This window comes from Peromyscus californicus, unplaced genomic scaffold (genome assembly GCF_007827085.1).
Source record: "Peromyscus californicus insignis strain IS unplaced genomic scaffold, ASM782708v3 Scaffold_8__1_contigs__length_139910024, whole genome shotgun sequence".
Classification (NCBI taxonomy): domain Eukaryota; kingdom Metazoa; phylum Chordata; class Mammalia; order Rodentia; family Cricetidae; genus Peromyscus; species Peromyscus californicus.
The window spans coordinates 125,025,955-125,053,480 of record NW_026294606.1 but is presented as its reverse complement, the minus strand read 5'-3'; the positions used below and the strand labels follow the sequence as shown (position 1 = coordinate 125,053,480).

The 27,526-nt window shown below is 43.3% G+C and overlaps 2 protein-coding genes across 4 annotated transcripts in view; one reads left to right on the top strand and one right to left on the bottom strand.

Annotated features, from left to right (window-relative positions):
* The window catches only part of Lonp2 (lon peptidase 2, peroxisomal), a 119,584-nt gene extending 106,983 nt beyond the window's left edge, over positions 1-12,601 (top strand). For both annotated transcript variants that reach the window (XM_052728212.1, XM_052728213.1), the window contains 4 exons: positions 3,422-3,564; positions 8,945-9,152; positions 9,534-9,724; positions 12,191-12,601. In XM_052728212.1, coding sequence (XP_052584172.1) covers positions 3,422-3,564; positions 8,945-9,152; positions 9,534-9,724; positions 12,191-12,412 — 764 coding nt within the window. In that variant the 3' untranslated portion in view covers positions 12,413-12,601. The remainder of the gene's footprint in view (positions 1-3,421; positions 3,565-8,944; positions 9,153-9,533; positions 9,725-12,190) is intronic.
* A 1,514-nt stretch (positions 12,602-14,115) lies between these two features.
* Positions 14,116-27,526, bottom strand: part of Siah1 (siah E3 ubiquitin protein ligase 1) — a 33,248-nt gene continuing 19,837 nt past the window's right edge. The window contains exons 1-2 of one of the 2 annotated variants that reach the window (XM_052728214.1): positions 24,155-26,185; positions 14,116-21,461 (exon numbers count right to left, since the gene is read on the bottom strand). In XM_052728214.1, the coding sequence (XP_052584174.1) occupies positions 20,611-21,461; positions 24,155-24,353 (1,050 nt within the window). In that variant the 5' untranslated portion in view covers positions 24,354-26,185 and the 3' untranslated portion in view covers positions 14,116-20,610. Of the gene's footprint in view, positions 21,462-24,154; positions 26,186-27,526 lie in introns of those variants that run through there. The other variant, XM_052728215.1, reaches the window with a different exon arrangement.

Genomic DNA, 27,526 nt, shown 5'->3' with positions numbered 1-27,526 from the left:
AGCTCAGCTTGTTCTTTTATCAACTTGCCTGCAAGTCTTATTTTCATTCCTCTGTTACCCATGATTCATTTGTAAAGAGAAGGCCAGAAGAGCCTTTACCCTTCAGGTCACACTGTGTCATTTAATGGTCCCCTCATAATGACTCCAGTTAGCATTAGAGACTAAATTCAGGGTTTGCTGCTGTTATGCATACTTGGTAATCATTTTTGGAAGAAAAGAAGTTAATGAAACAAAAAGTCTTAATGTTATGACCTGTAAGAGTAAAAGAAAGAAAAAGAAAAAATGGGAAAATTGTAACAAAATGAAAATATATAAACGTAGGATTTTCGCTGACTGTAATCACTGTATCTTTCTAATTGTGTGCACAGTGATCATTTTCACTGGGAGGATGAGACAATTTAAGTACATCTTAGATAGCAGAAGAAATCAAGGCAAGACCAAAAGGAGCACAAGGCTGGTGTCTTAGTTTGCTTTCTCTTTCGGTAATAAACACCATGACATAATCAGCCTGAGAGAGGAAAGGGTTTATTTGGCTTATACTTGCACATCACAGCCCAGCCTCAAGGGAAGTCAGGGCAGGAACTGAAGCAGATACTGTGGAGGAATGCTGCTCACTGGGTCTTCTCCAGGGCTTGCTCAGGTTGCTTTCTTACACAATCCGTGGCTATTTGCTCAGGGGTGGCATCACTCACAGTGGGCTGGGCCCTCCCACATCAAACATTAATAAGGAAAACTGAATGAAAAAAATGAAATAAATAAAAAGGAACATGACTGCTCCTAGGTATGGTGGTGGAGTTTATTGTAGATATGTGGGAGAGCACAGTCAGAGGCAGGGACTTCTGGGAGACTTCATAGAGGACATACCCTGAGCCATGTGAGGAGAAGGGGCAGGGAAGGGAGAGGGAAGAGAGGGGGACCAGGTGCAGCAGCCAGGAGGCCCCAAGAGTAGACAAAATGGACCCGGTAACCAAAATAGTTGGATTATCTAAGGAAGGGCAGCCCAGCCCCTGGGCTGGAGAAATTAAGGGTAAGGGGGTAAGGGGGCAGGGTGTGCCAACCAGGAGGGCCCTGTAACAGGCAGGGACTGGGGGATGCTAGGAGAACCTGCTGTCAGGCCAGCTTTAATATGTTAAATAGGCACCTGGGCCATTTGTCCCTGGTTTGAGACCTAACAAAAACAAACCCACAGACATGCCTCCAGGCCAATCAGATGCCGGCAATTCCTCAACTGCCCTTTCCTCTTCCAGGTGACTCAGGCAGCACAAGAGCTATGAGACAGAGCAGAGGCACAATCTCCTACAGTGTTTAAAACGTTTTTATGCCCAGCTTGGTGACACATGCCATTCACTATTCCCAGCACTCAGGAAGGGCAGTTAATTTTTAGTTTGAGGCCACCTAGTCGATATAGCGAGTTCCACACCAGCCAGAGCTATACATTGAGAGCCTGTCTAAAATATGTGTACTGATTTACAAATTGTGGGTGTGCCCATGTGCACCTGCATGCATACATAAGTCAGACGACCATGTGGGGGCCCAGGAATCGAACCTGTCAGAATGGGCTGCAGTGCCTTTACCCATGAAGCTGTTTCTCCAGTCCATACACATTTGGGGGCTGGGGGATGATTTGTTTTGTTTCCTTCATTTTTTATGTGTATGAATGGTTTTGCCTTTTTTGCCTACATGTATGTCTGTGCACCACATATGTGGCTGGCACTCAAGGAGGCAAGAAGAGGCATTGGGTCCCTTGAAACTGCAGTTACAGAAAGTTGTAAGCTGCCATATGGGTGATGGGAACCAATCCAGGTCCTCTGCAAGAGCAGCAAGTACTCTTAACTGCTAAGCCATCTCTCCAGCTCCCCTGATCCCTACAGTTTTAAACCTCAACTCCTTTTAGGTCTGATTGCAGGTCATGTAATATCTTTCACCTGAGGAGAGGTGATAGGAGAGGTAACCTCTGAGTTCAGCATGGTCCAGCCCCCATGTGCTAAACCCAAATGAAAATAGGTACTTTTTACTTTATCATCAAGCAGCATGCTCCAGGGGAAGAAGCACCTCAAACTAGGCTTCTGCATCTTCCGCTATAGCATGCCCAATTATTTATGGGCAGGTAATAACCTTAAAGTTGAGCTTTATCCATACAGAAGAGCCATTGCTGGCTAGGTACCATGGCACATGCCCTCAACCCCAGCACTCAGAGTGAAGCAAAAGGGTCATGAGTTGGAAGCCAACCAAGCTACAAGGCAAGACCCTGTGTTTAAAAAACAAACAAAACCCGTATATAGACCATCAGGGCTCTGTCATCTCCAGGTTTACATTGCCCATTAGATAGTGAGACAGGACACCTGGACAGGAATGGTTGCACGTATCTGTAATGGCAGCACTCAGGAGGTTGAGGCAGGAGAATGAATATTTGAGGCCAGTTTATTCTATGTAATAAAACCCTATCTCCAAAAACATATAAGAAAATGGGACACCATATCAAACTCCTCAAGAGGGAGTTGAGTTTGTCCTATGGCCCAGGCTCTACCGATCCAACAGAACTGTACTAAGGGACGTTGTGTCCACACCCTCAGCCTCTGGTCTCTGGGGCCAGTAGTTGAATTGTGCCTGGTGTTCCTTGTTGCTTTGTTTCCTAGTGTGCAAGTTTTGAGACTAAGTCCTCATATACGCTAAGCAAGCACACTCCCAGTGAAAATTTCCCCAGCTGCTTTCCTTTCTTATTTACTTATTTCTCTATTTACACTGTTCAGGGTCTCACTACATAGCCTTTGTTGTCCTGACCAGGACGGCCTCACATTCACAGAGGTCTGCCTGCCACCTCCTAAGTACCGAGATTAAAGGCGTGTGCCATCATGCCCGACTTTTTGTTTCTGAGGCAGTCTCACTAAGTTGCCCAGCTTGCTCTTAAATTCCCTCTCTAGCCCAGGCAAGCTTTGAACTTGTGATCCTCCTGCCTGAACCTCCCAAGTGCTGGGATATAGTCCATTTTACCTAGCCCGCCTCAACATTACTACTTTGGAAGGTGTTTGTTGTTTGTAGACAGGATCTTATTTTGTATACCAGGCTAACCTGGGATTTTCAGCAGCCCTCCTTCTCGGCTTCCCAATTGCTGGAAGGTTTGAGCCACCACACTCAACCAAACATTATTCCCAGTGAGAGAATTTATATTTTAAAAGAAGACAGTCCAGTTTGCCTCTTGTGATTGGGCAGAGACAGTAAACAAGTAAAGGCATTGCAGATACTCCCTTAAGGGCTCTGAAAGACTGAGTCTCCACTTGTGCACAGGTAAAGGAAGGCTCTGCCCCTAAGTGCATAAAGAACTGAACTGATGGCATCCACCATGCCTCCAATTGCACTTTACTACTAATGGATTTTCAAACTGGCAGCTCTCTCAGAACTTGTAAAGAAATGTTTCTCTTAGGTTGCAGAGAGCACGTGCTAGAAGATGCGAAGCCTGAATCCATCACTGACACTGCGGACCTGGCCCTGCCACCTGAAATGCCGATTCTGATCGACTTCCACGCTCTGAAAGATATCCTGGGGCCACCACTATATGAGCTAGAGGTGATAATTCTCATAACTGTATTTACGTGGATGCTTACTTGGTATCTGGCAAGTAGAATTGTGGTTTCTGAGGCTGAAGTTCTGTCTTAAATGGGAAATTTCCCTGTGTACTGTTACATGTGATAGTGTGGATCTGTAAGGGAAGAGACCCTGGTCATGTCCTCTTCTGGGCAGCCAGGCTGGCTTGATTTAGTCATCCGCTCCATCTCAGGAGTGGCTCATGCTAGTGGATTTGCTGCTGCAGAGAATCCCGTCTTCTAGTGTATGGATTTTAATCAAGGATGTCTTGTGCCACTGAGGGCTTGGGAAAGAGGCAGGGAATCTGCCTGGTCCCCACTGTCTGAAAGCAAGAATCCACCTTTAGTGTCAGACAGCTGCTAGTGTCTTTCAGGAGCCTGTTGACCCATGGATAATTCCTTTGGGGTTAAACCAAGTGCTGGGCTCACCCTATTACTGTTCTTTTCTGCTTTTCCCTTTCCTACTTCACAGAAGAACTAAGAGCCAGGATGAGCTGAGGCAGCAGATGGACATAGGTTATAAAATAGGATGTTGAAGGCATCATGACATGTTTGGGGGTGTTTAGATGTTCAGGGTGCTTTCACAGTTCCTAGGAAAGCTTTGTAAAGATGTCTAGAAAATGAATCTGTTAAAACATGCATAAGGCAAAAATTCAAAATCCTTACCAGAGATGATGGTTTTTCCCAAGGGCTCACAAGCAAAGGGGAGAAGAAACACTCCCTGCACCCATCTTCCTTGCTCACGTATTAATTTTTGAAGTGGCTGTCGAAGGTAACGAGCCTCCCCGACAAAGCTCCCAGTCACCAGAACTGTCCTTGTTTATTCTTGCCAGCAAATCTGAACTGGAACCATACAACCAAGGCATTTGGGCTGTTTGAATTCTTAAGATACCGTGGATTTGAATTTAAAAGCTTTTAAAGAAATTGAGCTTTTTGTTGAGAAAAGTAGTTAATCTTTCTCGCTGTTAGAGTCAGTGAGTTTGTGAGTGAAGACAGGGGTTCTGATCCCATGTTCTGATCCACTTTCTCTAGACTTCAGAAAAAGCTCATTCCAGCAGTTCTGAGAATTTGAACTATTGAAACAGAGTTGATACTTGTTTCTGTCGTAACCCTTCCCAGCTGATGTTGAGTTTCTGCCGTTCCAAGAGCTCTGGCAGAGAAAGAGCAGGAAGAACAGAAAGGAAAAGCTGTACACATGGCTTAGCAGTGCTCCTTGGTGTCGCTTTCTTTTCCTAACAGCTCTGAGCTGTTACCTGGGACTGCTTTACCAGTTGAATGGAAAGGAGGACTCCAGCAGGCGGTTTGCAAGCCCACTCTTACTCTAAGAGTCTGCTCTGACGCTGTCCCTCTCCCCAGACAGGGACCTCGCCTCTCCAGGGCCCCTGCAGAAACAGGCACTCTGTGGATGCACTTGTGGCTTGTTCCACTTGCTCCACGTTCTTCATCTGTCCATGGTCTATCAGTCCTGGGGCACATTCCCATTTATATTCCTGTAATGTTTGCCAGGGCCTTACTAGGACACCATGGCTCTTTGTGAAAGGAATGGAGTGACTGTAAAATCTTGGCGGGTCCACAAGTCTTCCTCTAAACTAAAAGAGTCAAAAGAACTCTGCACATTTGAAGATGCCATTATTTTAGTCATGTGAGGTAAAAGCAATATCAACTTGGCCACAATTAGATATACAAATGCTTCTTTTTTTTTGTTTTTTTTTTTTTGGTTTTTCGAGACAGGGTTTCTCTGTGTAGCTTTGCGCCTTTCCTGGAACTTACTTGGTAGCCCAAGCTGGTCTCGAACTCACAGAGATCCGCCTGGCTCTGCCTCCCGAGTGCTGGGATTAAAGGCCTGCGCCACCACCGCCCGGCTTTTACAAATGCTTCTTAAATGTTGATATTTGAAGTTTTAAAACCAATAGGGCTGAAGAAACAACTCAGCAGAAATGCCACTAAGAGACCCAATCTAGTGTCCAATAACCTTTTCTTTAAACATGTTAAATGTTTCCTTTTTCTGCATGTAGCATAATTGGCAGTATCTCCTTGAGGGCTGGGGTTAGAGTTCAGAGGTAGACTGTCTGCCTAACACGCACAAGGCATTGGAGGGCAGGGATGAACCTGAGATACTCTTATTCTACTTTGGCGCATAGTGAGAAAAACATTGTTTGTTTGTGTAGCCTTAACTGCGCTTGGATGTCTTGGAACTCTCTCTGTAGATCAAACTGGCCTCAAACTCAGAGATCTGCCTGCCTCTGCCTCCCGAGTGCTGGGATCAAAGGTATGCGCCACCACTGCCCAGTGAGAAAAACATTCTTAAAAGGTTTTGTGTGTGTGTGTGTGTGTGCACAGGCACATGTCACAGTATGCATGTGGAGGTCAGGGGACATATTTTGGGAGTCAGTTCTCTCCTTTCATCATATGGGTTCTTCTGTGAATCAAACTCAGGACATGAGACTTGGCAGCAAGCACCTTTACCAGCTGAGCCATCTCTCCAGCCCTAGAAAACAGTCTAAACCTCAAGTGTCCACCTGTCTTAGTTGATAGAACCGCTGACTCCACAAATCAGTAGTAATAATGGGTAAACAGGGTTTTGAATTGTTTTGTTGAGTCACTTCTTAAGAAACACTGTAAAACACAGCTTGCTCTGTAGAGGGGCCAGGATTTAGGATTGCATTTAAGAGATGTTTGGGCTCCCCATGAGCTTGATTGTTGAGTTTTATGTGAGAACACAAAATCTCAGGACCCCAAGTCTTGGTCTTTCCTTGGGTAACTGTACTAACCTTGACCACAGGGATCTGCTGTTTGATCATAATTTCATTCTCCTGCTTGTGTATGTCACTGTTCTCCGCCTCAGGTCAGTCTCCACTTACTATGAGTCTTGACACTTTCAGCCTGGTCACACCCACTCTTCCAGTTAACAATCTCCCAGTCTCCTGCCCAGAATACCAAGATTCTCAAGCAGACAATGTTAGGAAAGTAGCCATGTATGTGCATGTGCATGCATACATAGGCATGCCAGTCCACTTGCATGCCATGATATACATGTGGAAGTCAGAGGATAACTGCCTTCCCACCTTGTTTTTGAGGCAGGGTGTTGCTGAAGTTTTCCTGGTCCTGCCTGGCCCACGGTCAGGACAAATCTCTCTCACCCGCCAGTCCCGCAGTCAAGTAAATACACAGAGACACTTATATTATTTATAAACTGTATGGCCGAGGCAGGCTTCTTGGTATCTAGTTCTTATGTCTTAAATTAACCCATTTTTATAAATCTATACCTTGCCACGTGGCTTGTGGCTTACCAGTATCTTACATGGTGGCAGCTGACAGTGTCTCTCTTGTCCCGCCTACACTATAGCAGGGTCCTTCTTGGTTTTGACATCACATATATCAGGCTAACTGGTGCTGTGGATATCTGTATGCTGTGAATGTGTTGCTCTGATTGGTTAATAAATAAAGTGCTGATTGGCCAGTAGCCAGGCAGGAAGTATGGGTGGGACAAAGAAAGAGGAGAATGCTGGGAAGTGGAAGGCTGACTCAGGAGACACTGCCAGCTGCCACCATGAGAAGGGAGATGTAAAGTACTGGTAAGCCACAAGCCACGTGGCTTAGATTAATAGAAATGGGTTAAGATATAAGAACTAGATAACAAGAAGCCTGCCATGGCCATACAGTTTATAAGTAATATAAGCCTCTGTGTTTTTACTTGGTTCTGAGTGGCTGTGGGCCTGGCGGGACTGGAGAAATCTCCAGCTACAAACTTGTATGCAAGCTTCCATGATTCTCCCTCTCTGCCTCCAATTGCCTGTAGGAATGCTGAGATTAAATGCACATTGCCATGCTCAGCTTCTTACTTGAGCCTGGGATTGAACTCAGGACATCAGATACAGAGCAAGCTCTTTTACTTTCAGCATAATCTCCCCAGTCTGGTTTCTTTCTTTTTAAATTTTATGTGTATGGGTGTTTTGCCTGAATGTTTGTCTACGTACCACTTGCATCCTTGGTGCCTGTGGAGGCCAGAAGAGGGGATGGGATGCCCTGAAACTGGAGTTAACAGGCAGCTGGCTATGAGCTGCCATGTGAGTGCCAGTAGCTGAATCTGGATCCTCTACAAGACCACTAAGTGACCTTGACTGCTGACTCATTTCTCCATCCCCTTGCCTGGTTTCTTGAAGCAACATGGTTAATAGTTTTGAGGATTCAGCTGTAAGAATGTGATTGACAGCTAATAAAATTTTAATTAATAATTGTGGCTTACTGTGTTAAAGATGACTTTGCATTCTTAAGATTATTCTTTAGGGTTAGTTCATCCAGCCAGGGAAAGAAGCCATGCAATAAAAAGAATAAGAAAATTGATCCTGTACTAATTTTTTAAGATTGTGAACAGTTTTATCATCTATTTGTCTTGTTCTTAAACAGCACTGGCCTATCTTTCCCATCTTTCTCATTAAATACAGCACAGAGGAAGTGACTGTGGGTGAGCAGGGCTGGTGCCCGCCCATGGCTAGCTAAATCTGCTGTCTCCCTGTGAAGTGAAAGGTCAAAGTTAGCTCTTAACGTAGGTGACTACCCAGTGGCTCCCCTGATGCCACAGTTTTCTCTGCACACACCTGCTAGAGAAAGACGGTGTGAGCACCCAGTCTTCTATCAGAAGCCAGCCAGTCTCTGCTGTCCCATAGTGACACAGGTACCTGACAGTGGAGAAACCTCACAGTGGATTGGTACTGGGTGACATACTGTACTTACTTCCTGACTCGGGTGACACAACAGAATGGGCAGTCTGGAGACATGGGGGTGCAGCAAAGTTAGCACTGCTGTCTTTAACTGCTACTTTGCATTTTCTTACCTGGGGTATGTCAACCTAAACCTATAGTTTATCACCTAGACTCATAATCCCAGCTAAGCAGCTCTACTTAAACTGCAGCCACGCAGCACAGGGCTGTCCCATGCCCCGAGTCTAGGATATCACTAAGGAGTGGCAGTGTTTCTGCAGTAGCAAGTAGAAAGCCTTCGAGAGCTACTGCTTCTCGGCTGAGTGTCAGGGGGAGGAGTTCTGCTCCCTGAGGCATGCACACTGATAGAAGGACTGTTTCCTGAAAGTCAAGGTATATATAACTGGACCCAGCTCTGGAAGTCAGTGACTCACCCATGTTCTAGAGCTAAACTGCATCCGGTAAATACTAAATAAGAAGTGTACGTATCTCTGTGGCAGGGTAGTAAGAGGTATGACTCCAAATAATGTCAGGTACCAAGTTCTCAGAGATTAGTGCTTAAGCTTGCCCTGGGAAGGCAGAATCTTAGAGGACAGTACAATTAAATGCTCTGGAAACAATTTCTTCATGTTGATATAGCTGATCATTTTTTCTTCCTTCAAGGTATCTGAGCGTTTGAGTCAGCCTGGAGTGGCAATAGGATTAGCATGGACTCCCTTGGGTGGCAAAATCATGTTCGTGGAGGCAAGTCGAATGGACGGTGAAGGCCAGCTAACGCTGACCGGCCAGCTCGGGGACGTCATGAAGGAGTCTGCCCATCTCGCCATTAGCTGGCTTCGAAGCAATGCAAAGAAATACCACCTGACTAATGGTACATGGCCTAGTGGCTGTGGGGACCCAGCTGGGAAGGAGGGCGCTAGGATCATGATCCAGGAAGCATCTTAGAGTGTGTGACAAAGGTGACCCATTCAGTAAAGTCTAGGGCTTGGCTTCTGAATGCCTACAGAGACTAGTGATCATGTTAGAGCTATCTGGCTTAGTGCCTGAACTAGAAACAAGAGCAAAGGTTTGTTTTAAATCATACTTAGAATGAATCTTTCTGTCCAGACCTCACTCTAAGTACACTATCCACTAATATTTTTTGAAGGATCCATTTATACAAAACATCCATTTTTGTGTTTGGTTTTATTCAGAGAAAAAAAAGTGTTTAATTTTTCTACATTAAAACCCCTTTTTTTCCCCCCTTTTAAAGCTTTTGGAAGTTTTGATCTTCTTGACAACACAGACATCCATCTGCACTTCCCAGCTGGAGCTGTCACAAAAGATGGACCATCTGCTGGTGTTACCATAGTAACTTGTCTCGCCTCACTTTTCAGTGGGCGGCTGGTGCGTTCAGATGTAGCCATGACTGGGGAAATTACTCTGAGAGGGCTTGTTCTCCCAGTAAGTATAGAAAACATTCATGTGCTTGTCATTTTTACTCAAATTAATATTTTTAAATTTACATGAATAGTAGTTTGCCTTATTTTTGTAAAAACTTTGGTTTAAAATAGACATTAAAAATGTAATCTGTAACTAATTTATATTTTAAACTTTGGGTCAAGCAAAAGAAAACCTGACTCTCTCCATGTTCCCTTGTCATCTAAAAAGATTTATTAGTGTGGTTGATAGGAAGATCAAGGTCTGCAGTCTCTCTACTTAGCAGTTAAAGTGCCTTGCATGTACATAAAGTCAGATGGTTGCTTTTAAGCTCAACCCACACTTCTTGAAGTTTGTTTGAGACATTCTAGAACCTTGTAGAAATCTTAGGTTACTGTAATTGGCAAGATTTATAGCAAAACTAGCAGCATAGAAATGGAAACTGAATTAAAGTGAGTTCCAGGACAGCCAGGGCTGTTACACAGAGAAACCCTGTCTCCAAAAACAAAACAAAAACCAAAAACAAAAGATTGACAGATCCATAGGAAAAAAGAAAAGAGCTAATGTTCTTTACTCTGCAAAATATGAATGAAAGTAGATTATAGAATTGCCAGTTAAGAACACTAAAGGGGCCAGGCACACACACCTAAAACCCCAGCAACTCAGGAAGATTGAAGCAGCATGAGCAACTTAGTGAGACCCTGCCTCAAAGTAAAAAGGAGCCAGAGATAGGCCTCAGTTAGCAGAGGACTTTCTTAGCCTTGCATGTAAGACTCAGCTCAATTCCTAATATTGGAAAACCACTGAAACTATTGTACCCCCAGATTTTCATTCAACCATGCAAGTATGAAGAAAAGTGGTAGAACTTTTAAAAAAATTGCTGAGGCTGAAATAAAAGGGAATCTTATGGGTGGAGTGTGGTTAAAGAATGACTAGGAAAATAATATACAGTATAATCAGTCTGACATGTCCAACATCTGACAGGAATTAGAGCAAACAGGAAGACGGACTAGAACAAATAACCAAAGAAATAACAGAGCATGTCCTGGAGTGGAAAGACTACACCAAGCAGCCAAGATGTTCTCAGGAGTTCTCAGCTCACTGAGTAACAGTGGATATACAGTGTAACAGGATTATATATCAGCTCACTGAGTAACAGTGGATATACAGTGTAACAGGATTATATATCAGCTCACTGAGTAACAGTGGATATACAGTGTAACAGGATTATATATCGTGTCTGTGTCAATCAAGTGTGAGTGTAAAAACAAACATTTCACACTGGAAGGAAGCAGTCTGTCTCAGAATTTTCTCTGAAGGCAGCACTCCAGAAAAGTGCAGTCTGGGGCAGGGTGACAGCTGTGTAAGAAGGAAGCTAGCCAGTTAGGCTGGAGCCCATGTGGGAAGGCCCGGGAAACTTAGCCCTTTTCTGGTTCAGGGTCTTGACTGCAGGCCACAGTCACCTGGGTGACTCAACGGGGGACCTGCTTCTGTGTGATGCATAGGAGGCCCAAGTCCTCACTTGCGGGTTTTCCCAGTCTGTGTAGGTAACTTCAAACATGATACCTCGATACCTCTAGGGCAAGTGGTCCAAGGTAACAATCAGGCAGGAGCTTTCTTTTTATGCCTTAGTGTTGAAACTCACATAGCATCACTTCCATATGCTTCTTACAGACAGGTTACAAAGCCAGGTTCACATTGGAGGGAAAGGGAATCAGACCCCATCGTTTGTGAAGGAACCATCGGGGGCATAGCTTTCTGTTTGTTTTTAGATCACAAGAGGGGCCAGCCCTGGTGTCACATGCCTTTAATCCCAGCACTTGGGAGCAGGAAACGGTAGCAGACAGATCTCTATGAGTAAAGGCCAGGGTAATCTACAGTGATTTTGTCACAAAACAACAAAAAACCACCAGAGCTAGTTTGGAGTGTTCTCATTTTTAAGTGGCACAAAGGTCTTTGCTTTGTGGTAATGAAGGCAATGATCTCATAACGCAATTGAGCTTCTTCTGTAAGACCAGTTCTGTTTGTTCATTTAACTTTTAAAACTTTATTTTATAAAAACAAAATTGTATATATTAAGATACAGGTCACATTATATAACATTTAAATCAACATATTTATTTCCTCCATTTGTCATTTCTTTATGGCGAAAATCTCCAAAATCCTTTCTTCTAGCTAAGAATAGTATAACAAAGCTAATGTAATGCTGCCACGGAATCAACCGAAATACAAGGTTGCAATGACATATATATGTATTTTTTAAAGGTATCCACAGCCATCATAATTTCAGATTTTCTCTCATTAAAAATATTTAATATGGAAGTAACACAAACATTAAAATAGGCTACCATTAAGCCTTTTAGTGGCATCCCAACTCATACTATTAACAAATGGGAGGTGGGCTGAATATCTAAGCCAGTGATAGTTCAGTGAAAAGGAGATCCCCTTGGCAGACAATAACCCCTGACAGCTGTCTTCTCTCACTAACAGGTGGGGGGAATTAAAGACAAGGTACTCGCAGCACACCGAGCAGGGCTGAAACATGTCATAATTCCCAAGAGGAATGAGAAAGACCTTGAAGAAATCCCAAGCAACGTCAGACAGGATCTAAGTTTTGTCACAGCAAGCTGCCTGGATGAAGTTCTAAATGCAGCTTTTGATGGTGGCTTTACTGTCAAGACCAGACCTGGTCTCATTGACAGCAAACTTTAAGCCCCAACTTCAGCTGGAATTTCAATTATGAGGTGCCAGGAGGTCCTGGTAAGGCTGGTTTTAGGCACCAGTAAGAGTAAGCAAAATATCTCTAATTTGTGGACATAATCAAAATAGCAATGGGTCTGTTCAAGTAGCTGTTGATGTTTATTACAGCAATGTTAGTTTAATAAAGAATTAAAACTTGAAGTGTGGTCTTCAGTGGGATTGGTGTCCCTGGAAAAGATACACAACAGAGGTTCTCTGTGGTCCCAGAACAAAAAAACTTGCTAGAAATGTCAACTATCAGGCCTACTACAGACCTGAATCCAACTCAGAGATGTGGAGTAGAGATTTAGGAATCCCTCCGATGTGTCTGATGTGCTTGATAACTGGGTGAGTCAAGTGTGGTAGCACATGCACTCAGGAGGCAGAGGCAGAGGCAGGTGGATCTCTTGACGTTTAAAGCCAGCCTGGTCTACACACCAAGTTTCAGGACAGCCAGGACTACACAGGGAGACCCTATCTCAGAATAAGTAACAGTTGACATATACTTTTAACTCTGGAGACCCATATACACTTTACTGGATCCTGTAACCAATCACTTAGAAGGAAATCTAGCAAAGACAAAACTCTAGGCAACTGTTCTTGTTAAGAGTCTAGGATGAGGCCCACACATGACAGTACAGGTCTTAAGCTGAGGCATGTATTGGCAGTCATTACAGGAACACAAGGGCTTCGGGTTCCTGTAACTCAAAAAAACTACAGGCCCAAGGGAGCAGCTGTGTTCTGGGATGATCCCTAAACTTGGAATCATTTGTTTATGCCAAATCCCAAGTACATCAACTTCCCATGACTGTCCTCTCCTATGGCTCAGCCCAAGGCACCAAGATAAAGGCCCCTTGTACTTACTAGCTTTCTGGATCCGTTTCATACATGTTCATGTGTGAAATAATAGTATTATTGCTGATTCAACAGAATGCAATGTAAACAATGCAATTTTAATTCTGGAGTCAGAATCTTACATTACAAAATGTAAGAGCTATTATAAAGATACTTTTGATACTTCCTGGATGAGAATGGGGTATACAAGTTACCTGAAACCCTGCTCAGGCCTGCTAATTAAAAATCTCTGGAGGAAATGCCAAACCAGGACTACTTGGGGCACTCACAGCACTTGATGAGGTACCAACCTCTGTAATCTTACACAAGGAATGAAGGAACATCGAGCTCTGCCTCATACCTGCCTGAGGTGTTGACAGAACATGTTAAAGCTCCAGCTTCTCTGGGTCCTAGACATCAGCAGTGACCTGCACAGGACACTTCACAGGCCATCTTCTGTGCTGTTTGAAGTATGTATTTCTTTTTTTAAAAAGATTTGTGCCCATCTGTGTGTGCGTGTGTGTGTGTGTGTGTGCGTGCGCGCGCACGCGCGCGCGCATATAGGTACTGAAGAGGCCAAAAGAGGGACTCAGATCCCCTGCAGCTGCAGCTGGAGTTACAAGTGGCTGTGAGCTGCCTGGTGTGGGTGCTGGAAACTGAATTTAGGTCTTCAGCAAGAACAGTGAGCATTCTCAACTGGAGAGCTGGCTCTCCAGCCCATCTTTCCTTTTGAAAGGAGCCATTTGGGATTTAACAGTATGTTTTTGGTTTTTCTAACACTGTTTTTGGTTTGCTAAGGAGGAGTTTTTGATCTGAGAAAATGTGCATAAAATTCACCACTGTAACCACTTACAAGTATTTTATTCAGGGACCTCTGTGGCATTCAGTGTTCCCACTGTCCATGATTTTTTTCAGCACAAACAACTGAACTCATTCCCCCAATTGCAGACCTGGTAACCACTCTTCTTCCATTTTCCTTATTCTAAAGGCTTTGAAGGTTTTTCGTTTGTTGTTGTTGTTGTTGTTTTCCTTGTCTGACATCTTACCAAGTGGTCAAGTTTATCCCTATATCATGTATCATGCTTTTTATGGCTGAACAAGCCACTGTACACATATGGCACCTTTTGTTCATCCATTCCTCTACTGTTTTGTGACTGTTGGCTATGAACAGGAAGGTACAAATCCCTGCTTTTCTAATTATTTTGGGATGTGTGCGCAGAAGTAGAACTTTTGTGGTGGTGCTCTGATCAGAATGCCTTCCCAAAATGCATGTGTTCCACTCTCACTAGGAAAGGGCTCAAGAAAACTAGCTAGTTACTTTGTATGGGCATACTTCTCTACCAGGTTAGCACTGAGGCGACATCTTACACGTAGGGGCATTCGGCCCCCACCATTCAACTCACCAACCCTGACCTCCAACTTCCGCCTCCAGATCTGTGAGAAATGCTTTTGTCCTTTACTAGCCACAAACAACTGAGATAGTCTGTCCAACTTTCTGGCTCTGCATGCGTATGTATGTGTGTACATGTACTAGGGACTAAATACTAAACAACACCTCAGCCCCAACTCCAGCCCCAGCTCCAGCTTTTCTACCTTGGCCATACCATTTGGAATTCTCACATGCACATAAGTTTTCAGGTATCAAAGTCGAACAAAGCTGTAAGTACCTTGGTTATCAGCTTTATAGGACAGTTTCAATTGGTTCTGCCCATTTATCATTCCTCTGGATTTTTCTATGTACTACAAAATAAGACTCTGAGGTCCTGAGTCACATAATAATCTATATGCAAATTTAGGGGCAAATACCTTCTGTTTTAGTTGTTCCTAAAATATTTAATAGCAATTGGTAAATCAGTGACTATAAGTAAGATACCAGATTATAAATGATATAAAACATACATGAATCTTTAAAAAAACACCAGGTCAGTGTATATACTAAAACATTATTTTCTTTCCTCTTCCCTGATAGCAATTAAAATTTGTATTCTGGACTAGAGGTATAATACAGTAGAATGCTTGCTTAGCACTGGAGAGGCTATGGCTTCAATCTCTAAAATACAAACCAACTTGTGGCCATACCACATACCCTCTTCATAAAAGTGGGGACACAAGGGTCTCATTTACAGCACCAACTCCCAAGTCAGAGGCAGTCACCGAGTACATCGATTCCCATCTGGGCACGGTGGTTAGTGATGTCTACCATTCATTTCCAATACTAGATGAAGGAACAGTCACTTTTCATTGCTGTAACAGAATAACCTGAGAAAAAGACTTCTTTGGGCTTATGGTTTCAGGTTGCCATCCACAGCTGAGCTGCCCGCCCTATCGCTGTGGGCTTGCGTTGAAGGAGAACACCATGGTGGGAAGGAAAGGCATGCCAGAATAAAGCTGTTCACCTCATGGCAGCTGGAAGCAGAAGAGCCAGAGAGGAAGATCTAAAGACAAGATGCATCTTTCCAAAATATATTCCCCAGTGACATAACTTCCTCCAACTAGCCCTCCCCAAACAATCTATTCAGCCATCAACATATCCACTGATGTAGTTATCAGTGACCCACTTTTCAATACCATCATCGGGGTCAAGCCTTTGACACCAGCCATTTTGGAGGATGCTTCATGTCAAGACACATCTCCCCCACCAAAACCAACGCAAATCAGGTCGTCACCTGCAGAGGACAAAAGCACTTAGTGTCTTCCCCTATGAAAATTACATGAAGTAAACCACACTATTAGTAAGAGTCTTGACAGTCACACAAAAGTATTAATTTTGACAATTCTTCCAAATACAAAATGCAGCTAGGATTATTCACTAGTTTTGTTTAATGAAATAATATGTTCATCACATTACTCAGACCCAAAGGTATGAGGCCCTCCCTGGGAAACCCCTAGCAGCTCCTTCAGACAAGAGAAGTAGGCTTATTCAGTCTCTGATTTGATGGTTAAGATCCAACGCTAAAGTACTTCTCCTTACAGTGAAAATTATTCTTTATTAAAAACAACAAATGAGCTGGGCATGGTTTTAATCCCCGCCAAATGCTGAGAATCCAAGGTCTTACGGAGCAAGTTCCAAGCTAGCCAATGCTGCAGAGCTGCACTTCAAGACCTGGCTTCATAAAAGAGGTATCAAAAGGATTTTAATTCTAGGAAAAATTTGTTTTCAATAATAATTCACTTCAGATATACTATAGTGCTTTGTATGAAAGCTCACTTTTGTTTGGGTAATGCCAGCTTGAAAAATAGGAGTTTCTTTTGGTAAATGATGTAACCAGCTTACCTGGGCAAGTCAGACACTGAGAACTCTTGTGTTTTACACACCCACAATGGAATACTGCTCAGTGCACACTATCCATACCTTTTTTTTTTTTGAGACAGGGTCTGTGTAGCCCAGGCATGCTGCTTAACTTCCTATGCAGTGGTATGTTATGATCCTCCTCCTACAGCCTCCCAAGTGCTGGTTTGGGATTACCTTTTTCAGATAATGCATACAGTGGCAGGACCAGGAAGTAATAAGCTCTACGCACTCTTACATTCTGATCTTATTTCTGTCCAACTAACGAGATGGTCACAAACTGACCCCAGGTATATTTAGTTTGATCCAGTGTTGGGTTGGTTGTGGGTATTTTGTTTTTGTTTTGGTAACTTAAAAAAAATGTTTTTTTCAATTTGTTATGTGTACAGGTATTTTACCTGTATATATACCTGAGTACCATGTGCATGTCTGGTGCTCATGGAGGCTAGAAGTCATCAGATCCCCTGGAACTGGAGTTACAGACAGTTGTAAGCTGCCACAAGAGCACTGGGAACTGAACCCAGGTTCTTCGGAGGAGCAGCTAGTGCTCTCAGCCACTGACTCCTCTCTCCAGCCCACTTTTTATTTTTAAATTTGGATTACTTACTAGATTTTCCTTTCAGGAATCTGAATAAAATTCTACATTTTATTTATCATCATTGTAGATGTTCCTGAATTTGAAGAGCTCTGGAATTATTTGAGGACAGAAAATGAGAAATGAGTGTCACTTTTTCTGAATTAAAGTCACCTAAGTGTACATGGCATAAATGTGAGCTTTCAAGTCGTACACACAGTTTAAAAAATTAAAGCAAAGGTAAACTTCCACCAATCACTGATACACACTAAACTGGTCCAGGACTTAATTCAGTATGACAAACTCAAGCTTAAGAGGTAGGGGTGTAGCATGAGAGGCCCTAGTTTGATCCAGAGCAACACAAACAGGAGTATTAAAAGCAAAAGAACAAAATCAAGGAGGATCATGTATACCTACCCATAAAACTTCTGAAAGATACTAAGAGGGTCAAGGGCACAACAGAAATTATCCATTCTAACAAACAATATAAAGACAAGAGTTCATTTTTGTATGCCAAATCACAAAGGAAAAAAGAAATGTAGCTACATTTCTCACCTGTGGGGGTCAAGAATATAAAGACTTAATAGCTAATAAATGTTAATGTGTCAGCCTTACCTGCTGCTAAATATACATAAAATATGCCTTCACTTGCTAAAATTAGCAAAAACAGAAGGTAAACAAAGTCCTTCACAACTGTGGGTCCCACTGAAGCCTCTCCAGAGAGCACTGCTAAAAATGTCAAGACTTTTAAAATATTAATGCCCAAAACATATTTAGATAGATAGATAGATAGATAGATAGATAGATAGATAGATAGATAGATAGATAGATATTAGAATGTACAGGCTAATTTGTAAGCAGCAAAAATAAAAAATATTGACATACAACAAAATATCAGCTAAGATTACAGTGAGTGGTCAAGTTTCTAAAATGTTTTTGCTAGGGATTCAGTTCAGTGGAATGTTTGCTTGTGGGTTAAGCAGAGGCCCTAGGTTCAAGCCCAATAATAACCCCCCCCCCAAAAAAAAAAAAAGGTCTAAGTTTTGTTTTTGTTTTTTTTCTGTTTTCGAGACAAAGCCTTGCTGTGTAGAGCAGGTTGACCTCAAACTCTTGAGTCTGCCGTGGCCTCCAAGCTCTGAGATTATAAGCATGAACCATGACCAGCCTTCCCAAGACCATCAAAATGGTGAAGTCTAGGGTGATCAATGTATGTGTTAAGGGTTACAGAAATAACCAATCAACATTCTCAAAATGTTGTGTATAAGAACATGCACATGCATTTAACTAGTAAAATAAAAATGTTAGTCAGCTCACTTCATGGAGGACAGTATGGATTTCTACTGGATATGCCGTTTGAGATGTTAAAAGTCTGGGCAAAATACAGTGAAACCAAAAATGGCATTCCCCCAGACATATACTCAGTTGCTTTTCAGCCATCTTATCTGTCATCATAGCATTTGAGGGACTGAGGTGAGATGTAGGATTCAGGGCCTTCCCAGGGCTAGCAAGACCTTGTCTCAACATACACATAAGCTGCTTTTCTAAATTTTCATGCAAATAAAAATCTAGTTGTAATCTGTGGCTAAACTATTCCTTTCACCCCAAATATAGCTCTATAAGCACATGACAACCAATTCACTAGAAGGCTTACCTGTACTGAAAATGGCTAACAGAACCAAGCTCCATAATCCAGAATTGGAAATAGGATAAAGGAGAAATGCAAATTAATCCTCAATGACTTTCTAAGCTTGGGGTACCCACTAGGAAAACACAAAATTATCAATGGCAGATTTCTGCTGTGTGCCTGAGTGTAACTAGGAACATGACACTTGAAGGCAAAATCCAGGGCCCCACACTGGCTAGCTGCTTATGTTGTATGAAGCACTGTTTCAGGTTAAAGTACTAGTTCCTCATTTAACCCTTCACATACTCATCATAATTAACACATTAGGAAACTGAGCCCAGGGTCAGATAGCTGGCTAAGTTGGGTAAAGGTAAACTGGTACATAGGAACTTGGCAATCAGGCTATATAGTCAAGACTCTACCACCGGAAGTATGAAATAATAAAACAACTTACTTTTTATAAAGGAAAACTGTGATCAGCATTAATTAGCCATACTCCGAATGTCCTTTTGGGAATCAAAACAGGAGTGGGGGGGGCCTAGTCTTTTCTGTGCTTCAGAATAAAACTAATGCACTTCAAACGGTGGCATACAATCTTCTGCTCTAAAATACAGACTGGAACAGGAAAATACCTTTGGACTTTATCAAAGAGCTCTATTTATTAGAGCCAGGGGCTGGGGATATCGCCCAGTGGTAGAGTGCTTGCTTAGCAAGTGCTAGGCCTCAGTTCTGTCCTCAGCTCCAGGGGAAAAAAAACCAACCAACCTAGAGCTAAAGTAAACACATTAAGATTTTTTTTTAATTTGCCAGATAATCTTTTAATGAGAATTATAAAAGACCAAAAACATTTTTTGCAAACTGCCTTTTTTTAAAAACAAATGATTTACTTTAATTACAAATACTGTGTATGATGATGCACTCTTTTGCAAAACCAATAAATGCAAGAACCAATTTAAACATGTGATTTGCCCAAGACATTTGAAGAGAGGAAAAGCCTGATTTTTAAATAGTCATATAAATCAGAGTTTACTCCCTAACCTAACCTTTCAAAGAGCAAGCCTGACGGTGTGACTCACACAGACAAGACCATCCTACACCTGCTGCAGCTGTGACAGCTGCTCTCACATCACCTTCCCTTTCTGGAATTCCTATTTTCACAAAAGGGCTGAATTAAAAATATTTCTAATAAATTGACTGAAGGAAAAGAAAGTATGTACTGAACACAAACTTTTGACATAAGCAATTATGAATATCAAAAAGACACTAACTTAAAAGGTACAAAAGTGAGAAAAACCTGAATTACAGAAAAGAAAGTCAAATTTATTTCATGAAAAACTAGAATAAAAATTAGCAAATACACACACACAAAAAAAAGAAAAAAAACCAACAAAACAAAAAACACAGCAGCACTATGTATTGACTCACAAGGGGAAAGCAGTGGTCTATGACCACGCAGATGGCTTGTCAGTTAAAGGAAAACCAACCACACACGTGCACGCATGTGTGCACAGACACACACCCCCCAAAAAATTGTTGTCAACAATACAATCAATCTACAACAAACACAAAGTTCAGAAATATTTTACAATGTTTCCTTTCTTAATACAAAAGATGCCCATCTTGGGTATATATATATTTTTTCAGTGGTTTACTGTTGAATTATTTTTAAATATATTAGTGTTACTACATGCAACTGTTTCCTGTATTAACAGCCTTTCTTTTTATTTACCTTCATGTGTCTAGCTTCTACCTACCAGGAGAGTTTTAGGTTGGCAAGCAGATGGGTGCCTTATTCTCTGTGAAGTCAAATGCAAATTTTAAACACTGGCCAGAAATATTTGATTGCCGTTTCAACACATGGAAATAGTTACATTGATGCCTAAATTGCCATTTTCTGCAAAAAGCTGTGCAATGCTGGTGTCAAACACTAGGCAGTCACTATTCATAATGGCTGTTGCAATTCCCTCATGAATAGATCGAGGAGTCGCTTCCCAAGTCAATCGCCGCCTATGACCATTTAACTCAAGTCGATAAGCAAAATTTTCAGCTTGCTTGCGTGTTCCTATCAGCTGTACAATTGCGAAGAACTGCTGGTGACCATCATACTTTTCCTGTTTCTCCAAGACTAACATGAAATGAAAGCCAAAACAAGACTGCATCATCACCCAGTCAACAGCACCAGGAAGGTTAATGTCTGTAGCAAGGAAAACTATGTCTTCTCCTTGCAGGGTTGTAATAGACTTGTGCTGATGCATCAGGTGGGGCATGACAGCATCCAAGGAGCCTTGCCACTTACAGGAAGCACCAGGGCAGGGGCAGGAGTAAGGCCTGAACTCACAGAGCTCCTCATGCTCTGCCTTTTCTGTGTGCGGCAGAGTTATTTCACATCCAGAAGAGGCATATTTACAAGGGAAAAGTACTGAATTGGCCACTTTCTCCATAGCCAAGTTGCGAATGGATCCCAATGGGCCCCGGCAGGTCGGACAACATGTGAGTTTGGGGCGACAGTTGCTACAAACAAGATGGCCACTCTGACACTGAAGAATGGGTGGCAACACATAGTCAAAGCACACAGGACACTCAAAAAGACTCGCCAAGTCATTGTTGGATGCAGTTGTGCCAGTCAGGGCAGGTACCCTCTGGGATGGCGGACACTTTGAGGTGCCAGTGGGTAATGCTGTAGCAGTCTGACGGCTCATTTCTGTAATAAAACACAAGAAAATAAAAGGAGGCAGGAGAAAAAGTTATAACTTTAACACATTCATAAATAATGTATATATGTCATAAACACTTGTAAAATATCCCACAAAATTATCATGAGCAAAAGAATAAAGTTAAATAAATATGGTTTTAAAACTATATACAAATAAAAATTAATGTTAAAGGTGAGTTTTATTAGAGTTATATAATAAGTAAACCATATTTCCAAAATGTTCTATAGCACACTTAAAATACCTTGCTGTTTAAAACAAGTACTGAAAATCTTCGGGTAGACTACATAAGAATCGCAACCGGGCAGCAGTGGCACACACCTTTAATCCCAGCACTTGGGAAACAAGAGTTATATGGGTCTCAGTGAGTTTGAGGCCAGCCTGAGTTCCAGGACAGCCAGGGCTACACAGAAGAACCCTGTCTCAAAACAAAACAAAACACACACACAAAACAAGCAAACAAACAAACAAAAAGTGTAAATGTAACCAGGCAGTGTGATGCACACCTTTAAGCCCAGCACTCAGGAGGCAGAAGCACATGGATTTCTGAGTTTGAGGCCAGCCTGATCTATAGAGAAAGTTCCAAAACGGCCAGGGCTAAACAGAAAAATCCCATTTTGGGGAAAAAATAAAAAGAAAGAAAGAAAAAAAAGAACAAATACAAGGCTGGAGAGATGCCCCAACAGTTAAGAACACTGGTTGCTCTTCCAGGGGACCAGGGTTCAAATCCTAGTACCCAAATGGAAGTTCAAGAGAGGCCTCCAAGGCACTGCATACATGTGGTGCACAGACATACATGCAGGCAAAACACCCATACACATAAAATGGAAATAAATCTTCTTTAAAAGAAGACGACCTTAAATACAACAGAAGACTTATTTGGCCTGACTTTTTCTCCTCAGAGTCTCCCTCTCTGTCTACTTCTTCTCAGGTCTGAGTTAACTCTCACAGCTTCAGGACCTACAGCTTGAGTCCTATGTACTTCATATGCCAAAGACTATCAGAGCCAGACCAACTCTTCCCAGCAGTGAACAGCATCTTCTGGAGAGGTGTGTTCTGGGAATGGGGCTCAGAGGGCCGAGGGAAAGGAAGAGCTATCATCCCGTTATCCACCTGCAGCTATCTACTAGGTCTTCATTTGAATCAGCTAAGCATCATTTTGTTTCCTGTCAATCAGTGCCCACCTCCAGGCTGGAGAAACAGGGAGAAGTAGAGAGGCATCCTTCAGTGAGTGATCGCTCTGGTATTTAAGAAAGTCCTTGTTCTGCTTCCATTCTGCAGCACAAATCTCATATAACGTACAAGGGGAAGGGGAACTCAGCAAAAGATAGGAGGAAATAAGGGTAAAAGCACCACAGAAACACAAACACTGGATGGGGATGAGGGGCAGACTCCACAAGCAAAGAACTCTCTGCCCCCTTCAGTTCCCTTGTGCGGCTGCAGCACACACCAACTATACACACGATTTCGGTCATCTGGAAAGGACCAGCGAGTGAGCATCAAGCACAATAAGCTCCTTTCCCCAGGACTCTGCCTCTGAGGGATATGGCAGGTCATAATTGATCTCAGAAGCTGACAAAAGATCAATGTCCTAACAGTGTACTCTCTGAGACTAAATACTTAATATAGTAATTCCTCCTAGTTATAACCGTCCTGTTGTAAAGACCTTTTAAGTTTCAAAAACAACCATAGTTATAAATGTAACCAAGTCAATACAAACGGATTTCTGGATTGCAGTAGACAGTAGACATTATAAATAAGGGAGCTAAGAGCAGCATTGGAGGTTTAATTTTTTATCTTTTGTTACTAAAGCATACTCTTAAGTTCAAAGGACAAAAAAGACTAACAAATGTTTAGCTTGCCCATGTTCCTCGGGTTTCATCTCCAACACATACATAAAGTATAACAAAACTCATCACAACGGCTCTGCTATGGAAGAATATAACATGAATCAACTCTCATCATCTGAAGCCCTGTGATCCAGGTGTCACAATAAAAAGGGCACTCTGTAATCTACTTTCCATCTGAGCAAATTCTTTATGCAGATGATTTATGCATTTTAGATCACTTGTAAAACAATGGGCTTGGCATTACCAAAGCCATCAGTTTCCCACCTACTCCACCATGGTAAGTGTGGCTCACTTAAAGGAACACAGTAATTGGAAAGTGATTCCTTGAAACCAGCCTCAGTCACATCAAAGAGCTAGCTCAGTTTATATTTAAACACAATATAGCCAAGTTCAGAAGAAAAACACTAGCCCGGTGCTTTGACCTGGCAAAATTCCTCTAACTTATCAGCGTAAGTTCAGGTCATGTTACAACGTATTTTTATTACCTTCTAAACATTGGAGAAAGCACACTGATTTCTACTGGCATGATAAACAAAATGTGGCTGGAAGTACAGAAAACTGCTACACCATTCCCAAGTTAGAAGGGTGGAATGTGGCTCCATCTTGAGTCACAAAGACTCTCCGACCAGGCAGCAGCCCAAGGTAGAAACCAAGGACAAGTCTGCAGAAGTCGTGGCACACCTGAAGCTAGATTTAAACCTGGAGTTGCTGAAGCTCCAGTGAACCCTCACTGCCCACCCCACAGCCAGACACAGCCGTGTGGCCTAAACCAGAATCTACGGATTCACACAGTCCAGTTTCTGTCTTGAGAACAGATGCTTTTATGCCCGTACCTTTCCTCTTCCTGGTCCTGGTCCTAACTGTTGGCAAGCATGTGAGCAGGACTCCCTTCCAGGAATGCAGAAAGGGTGCAGGCAGCTTCCAGGTCATGAGAAGCGAGGCGTCAGGTTCCTGCAATCCACAAAGCCAGCCTGCACCAGAGGACCCTCGTGGGCCCTTGGCTCCTAAGCATAGAAGGCTGCTCACTTCCATTCAGTCTTAAAGTAGCTCAAGGGTGGCCTGTCCCCAGGAGGGACAACACCTCCAATGAACTCTAAACTGGGTGGTCAGCAGAAGGCAGCATGCGGCTCTGGTGTCCTGCTGCTTAGGCTCTAACACCTGGCAGGCCTAGTGAAGGGGCGGACTTTGCCCCAAGCCCCGCCCCACAGACCACCTGAGCAGCTCTGGCAGGCGCCACCCGCAACATGAAGCCTGTGCACTTGGCAGCACTGAAGTCTGGTAGAACATGTTTCCAGAAATCAGGATCTCAGTGCTTTCTTAAGGCTCCAGGGTAGGAAACATACAGGGACTAAGGCAAATGTGCAGCCAGGCAAGCACTCCTAAAGCCAACTTCATCCTATGAATTCTCAAGTTTGCATGGAATGAAAGACATTCTCCCCAACTCACTCAATACTTACAGGCCTCAGCTACTATTTTCCTCACTTCTAACTCTGCCACTGTGTGCCAGCATATTTCAAACGCCCCCTTCCAGTGCAGTAAGAATCGTAAACACACTCAGGACACATAAGACTCTACTTCTACCTCCGAATTGAGATTATATTCTCATCCCACTCTGGGAAAGCTTTCTTAACTGGCCTCATTAATCTGGAGTAGCTTGCCTTATTTTTAAACAAGCATTACCCTTGCCCCATAAAGTCCTATGCACTTCAGACCTGGATGGTGTCAGCTGAAGCTTCAAAGGTTTCCGCTGGCATTACATCATGCTTTAGGACAACCTTCAAATACAACCAAAAACTGGCAGTGAGTGCCTCCAATACAATGGGTTTTACCCACTTTCAGCAACTTCAACTCTCCAATCACTTGCCCACCTTTACTGTATTCAATTACTTCCACCTAACTTTAATACTAGACTACAATAAACATCTTTAAGAACAGAAATACAACCTGCACTTTCTAAATTGTACACCAAGCCCATTTTTGGCAGAAAGCTTAAATAGCTATTATCTACATGGAAGAAAACAGTATTAATTAATGCCTTTAATTTTCTCTTAATAGTTTCAGGGCATTTAGCCATGGTTGGGGTTTTTTGTTGTTGTTTTGGGGGTTTCTTTGTCGAGTCAGGACTCACTCATTCATTAATCCTAGACTGCCACTGAACTTTAAGAGCCTGAAAATGACCTTGAACTTTTGATCATCCATCTTCCACCACCTTCTTTCTAGTGAGTACTGGGACCGCTCAGCACCACACCTACTTTTACGTGGTGCCATGCCTTTGCAAACACTAAGCAAGCACTCCAGCAACTGAGCTCTGTCTGCAGCTCGTACACATGTGTTAACGTGTATCAGTGTTTTGCCTGCGTGTGTGTATATGTACACTACCTGCATGCATGGTGCCAGCAGAGGCCAGTAGAGGGCACAGGATCCCCTAGAACTGGAGTTTGGAGCGTTGTGAACCACCATGTGGGTGCTGGAAAACAATCCACTGCAAGAGCAGCAAGTGTTCTTATCTGTTGAGCCATCTCTCCAAGCCCTGCATTCTTTATTTAGAGGAAAAAACGAAAGAATGCAAAGACTATTCACCTCTTCTTAATTCCCTAAAATTCTTCTAAGAAATTACATGTTTACTATAAAGCTATAATGATGAGGGTATAGATCAATGGTGTGAGAACAAACCCAGAACAATTGGATGGCTGAGGTGCCTACTTAGTGGCACCTGGCTGCCAGGTTCTCCCTGTATCCCACAATCCCTACCTGTTACAGGGTATGGCTGGTATACTCCATCCCCTTCTCTAAATTTCTCCAGCCCAGGGGCTGAGCTGCACTTCCCTATATAATCCAGTCATTTTGGTTACTCCCCACCTTCTCCCCGCCCCCTCCCACCAATCACTCTACTCTGTCTACTCTTTACTCTCCTGGCTCTCCCCTTCCTTTACAAGGCCAGGCTCAGGGTCATGTTCACTCTGGACTCTCCCAGATGTTCCTGCCTCTGGTCTATGCTCCCCCTTTTACCTACAATAAACCTTCTCCTCCACCATACCTAGGAGCAGTCATGTCCTTCCTTTTATTTCTTTATTTTCACTCATCTGGTACCAAAAGCCGGGACTAGCATACATGAGCTCCCTTCCAAGGAACTCGGCTGCTCTGAACCAGGCTGCTGACCTGACTCTCCTAAGTAGGGATCATTTGTTTCCGCTGACTCCTGTCACCCATCAAATTTGACCCCACATCTACAGTCTGCCTTCTCCCTACTTCTCCCCCAACCCCACATGCTCTAACCATGCCTCTCCTTGTCTACGCCAGAAATGAATCTCAGACTCCTAGAGCCTTCGACAGCCTTGGGATGGGCACCCACCCACCTGGGCACTCGCCTCAACACCTCTCAGCTCTGGCCTGCCACATCCACCTGGGTCTCCCTTCTCCCTGCTCTCTCATCTCTCTACCAGGTAAGTGCCACCCCAAGCTGCCTGCTTTGTCTACTATTACTGTTAGTATTCTGACCCGCCCCTTGAGGCTGCCCTGTGTCCTGATGTAAAGTCCCCTTAAAAAAGAAAACCCCTCCTCCCCCCTCGCTCTCACCCTCTCTCTCCCCTCTCTCTTCCCCCCACCAAATCAAACTCTTCACTGAGCGCTGTCTGCATGGCATCTCCATCTCTCACCTGCCATGGCCACCTTGGCTCTACCCACCAAGGCCTCCCGCATGCTGTATCATAACAATTACTACAAAAGCCACACCAGTGTGCCAGAAAGCTCCTCTCGCCCTACTTGGGCCCCAGTCACGTGGGAAGGGACATCTTTCCTCGTGATTTGGAACACTCTTCTCTTTGACAAGTTTCCCGTTCCCCTGAGGATGCCCTGGATGGAAATTCTTGTCACAAAGACTCTTTATCCACCTCAGCTCAGCTAGCTTTCTCCCGCCTCCCCCTAGGAACTTCGTTCAGTCCTACCTGCTATCTCTCAGCTCCCGTCTACAGTCCACAGCTTCTGCTCTCAGCTCCCTCCTAAAGTTGCCTCTCCCCTCTTGAGCTGCCTGCTCTGTCTCTTCCTTAAGTCCTCACAGGCCTCTCCTCCTCCCGCACAGTCTCTAAACCCTCTAAGCCCGAGCCCCTCTGGGCCACTACTCGCTCTCTCAGCTCCTCTTGGAGCTGACAGAAATTTCCTCCAGAGAAGTTTCAGTTTTCAACATCCACCACCCTCCTGTCCTCCGA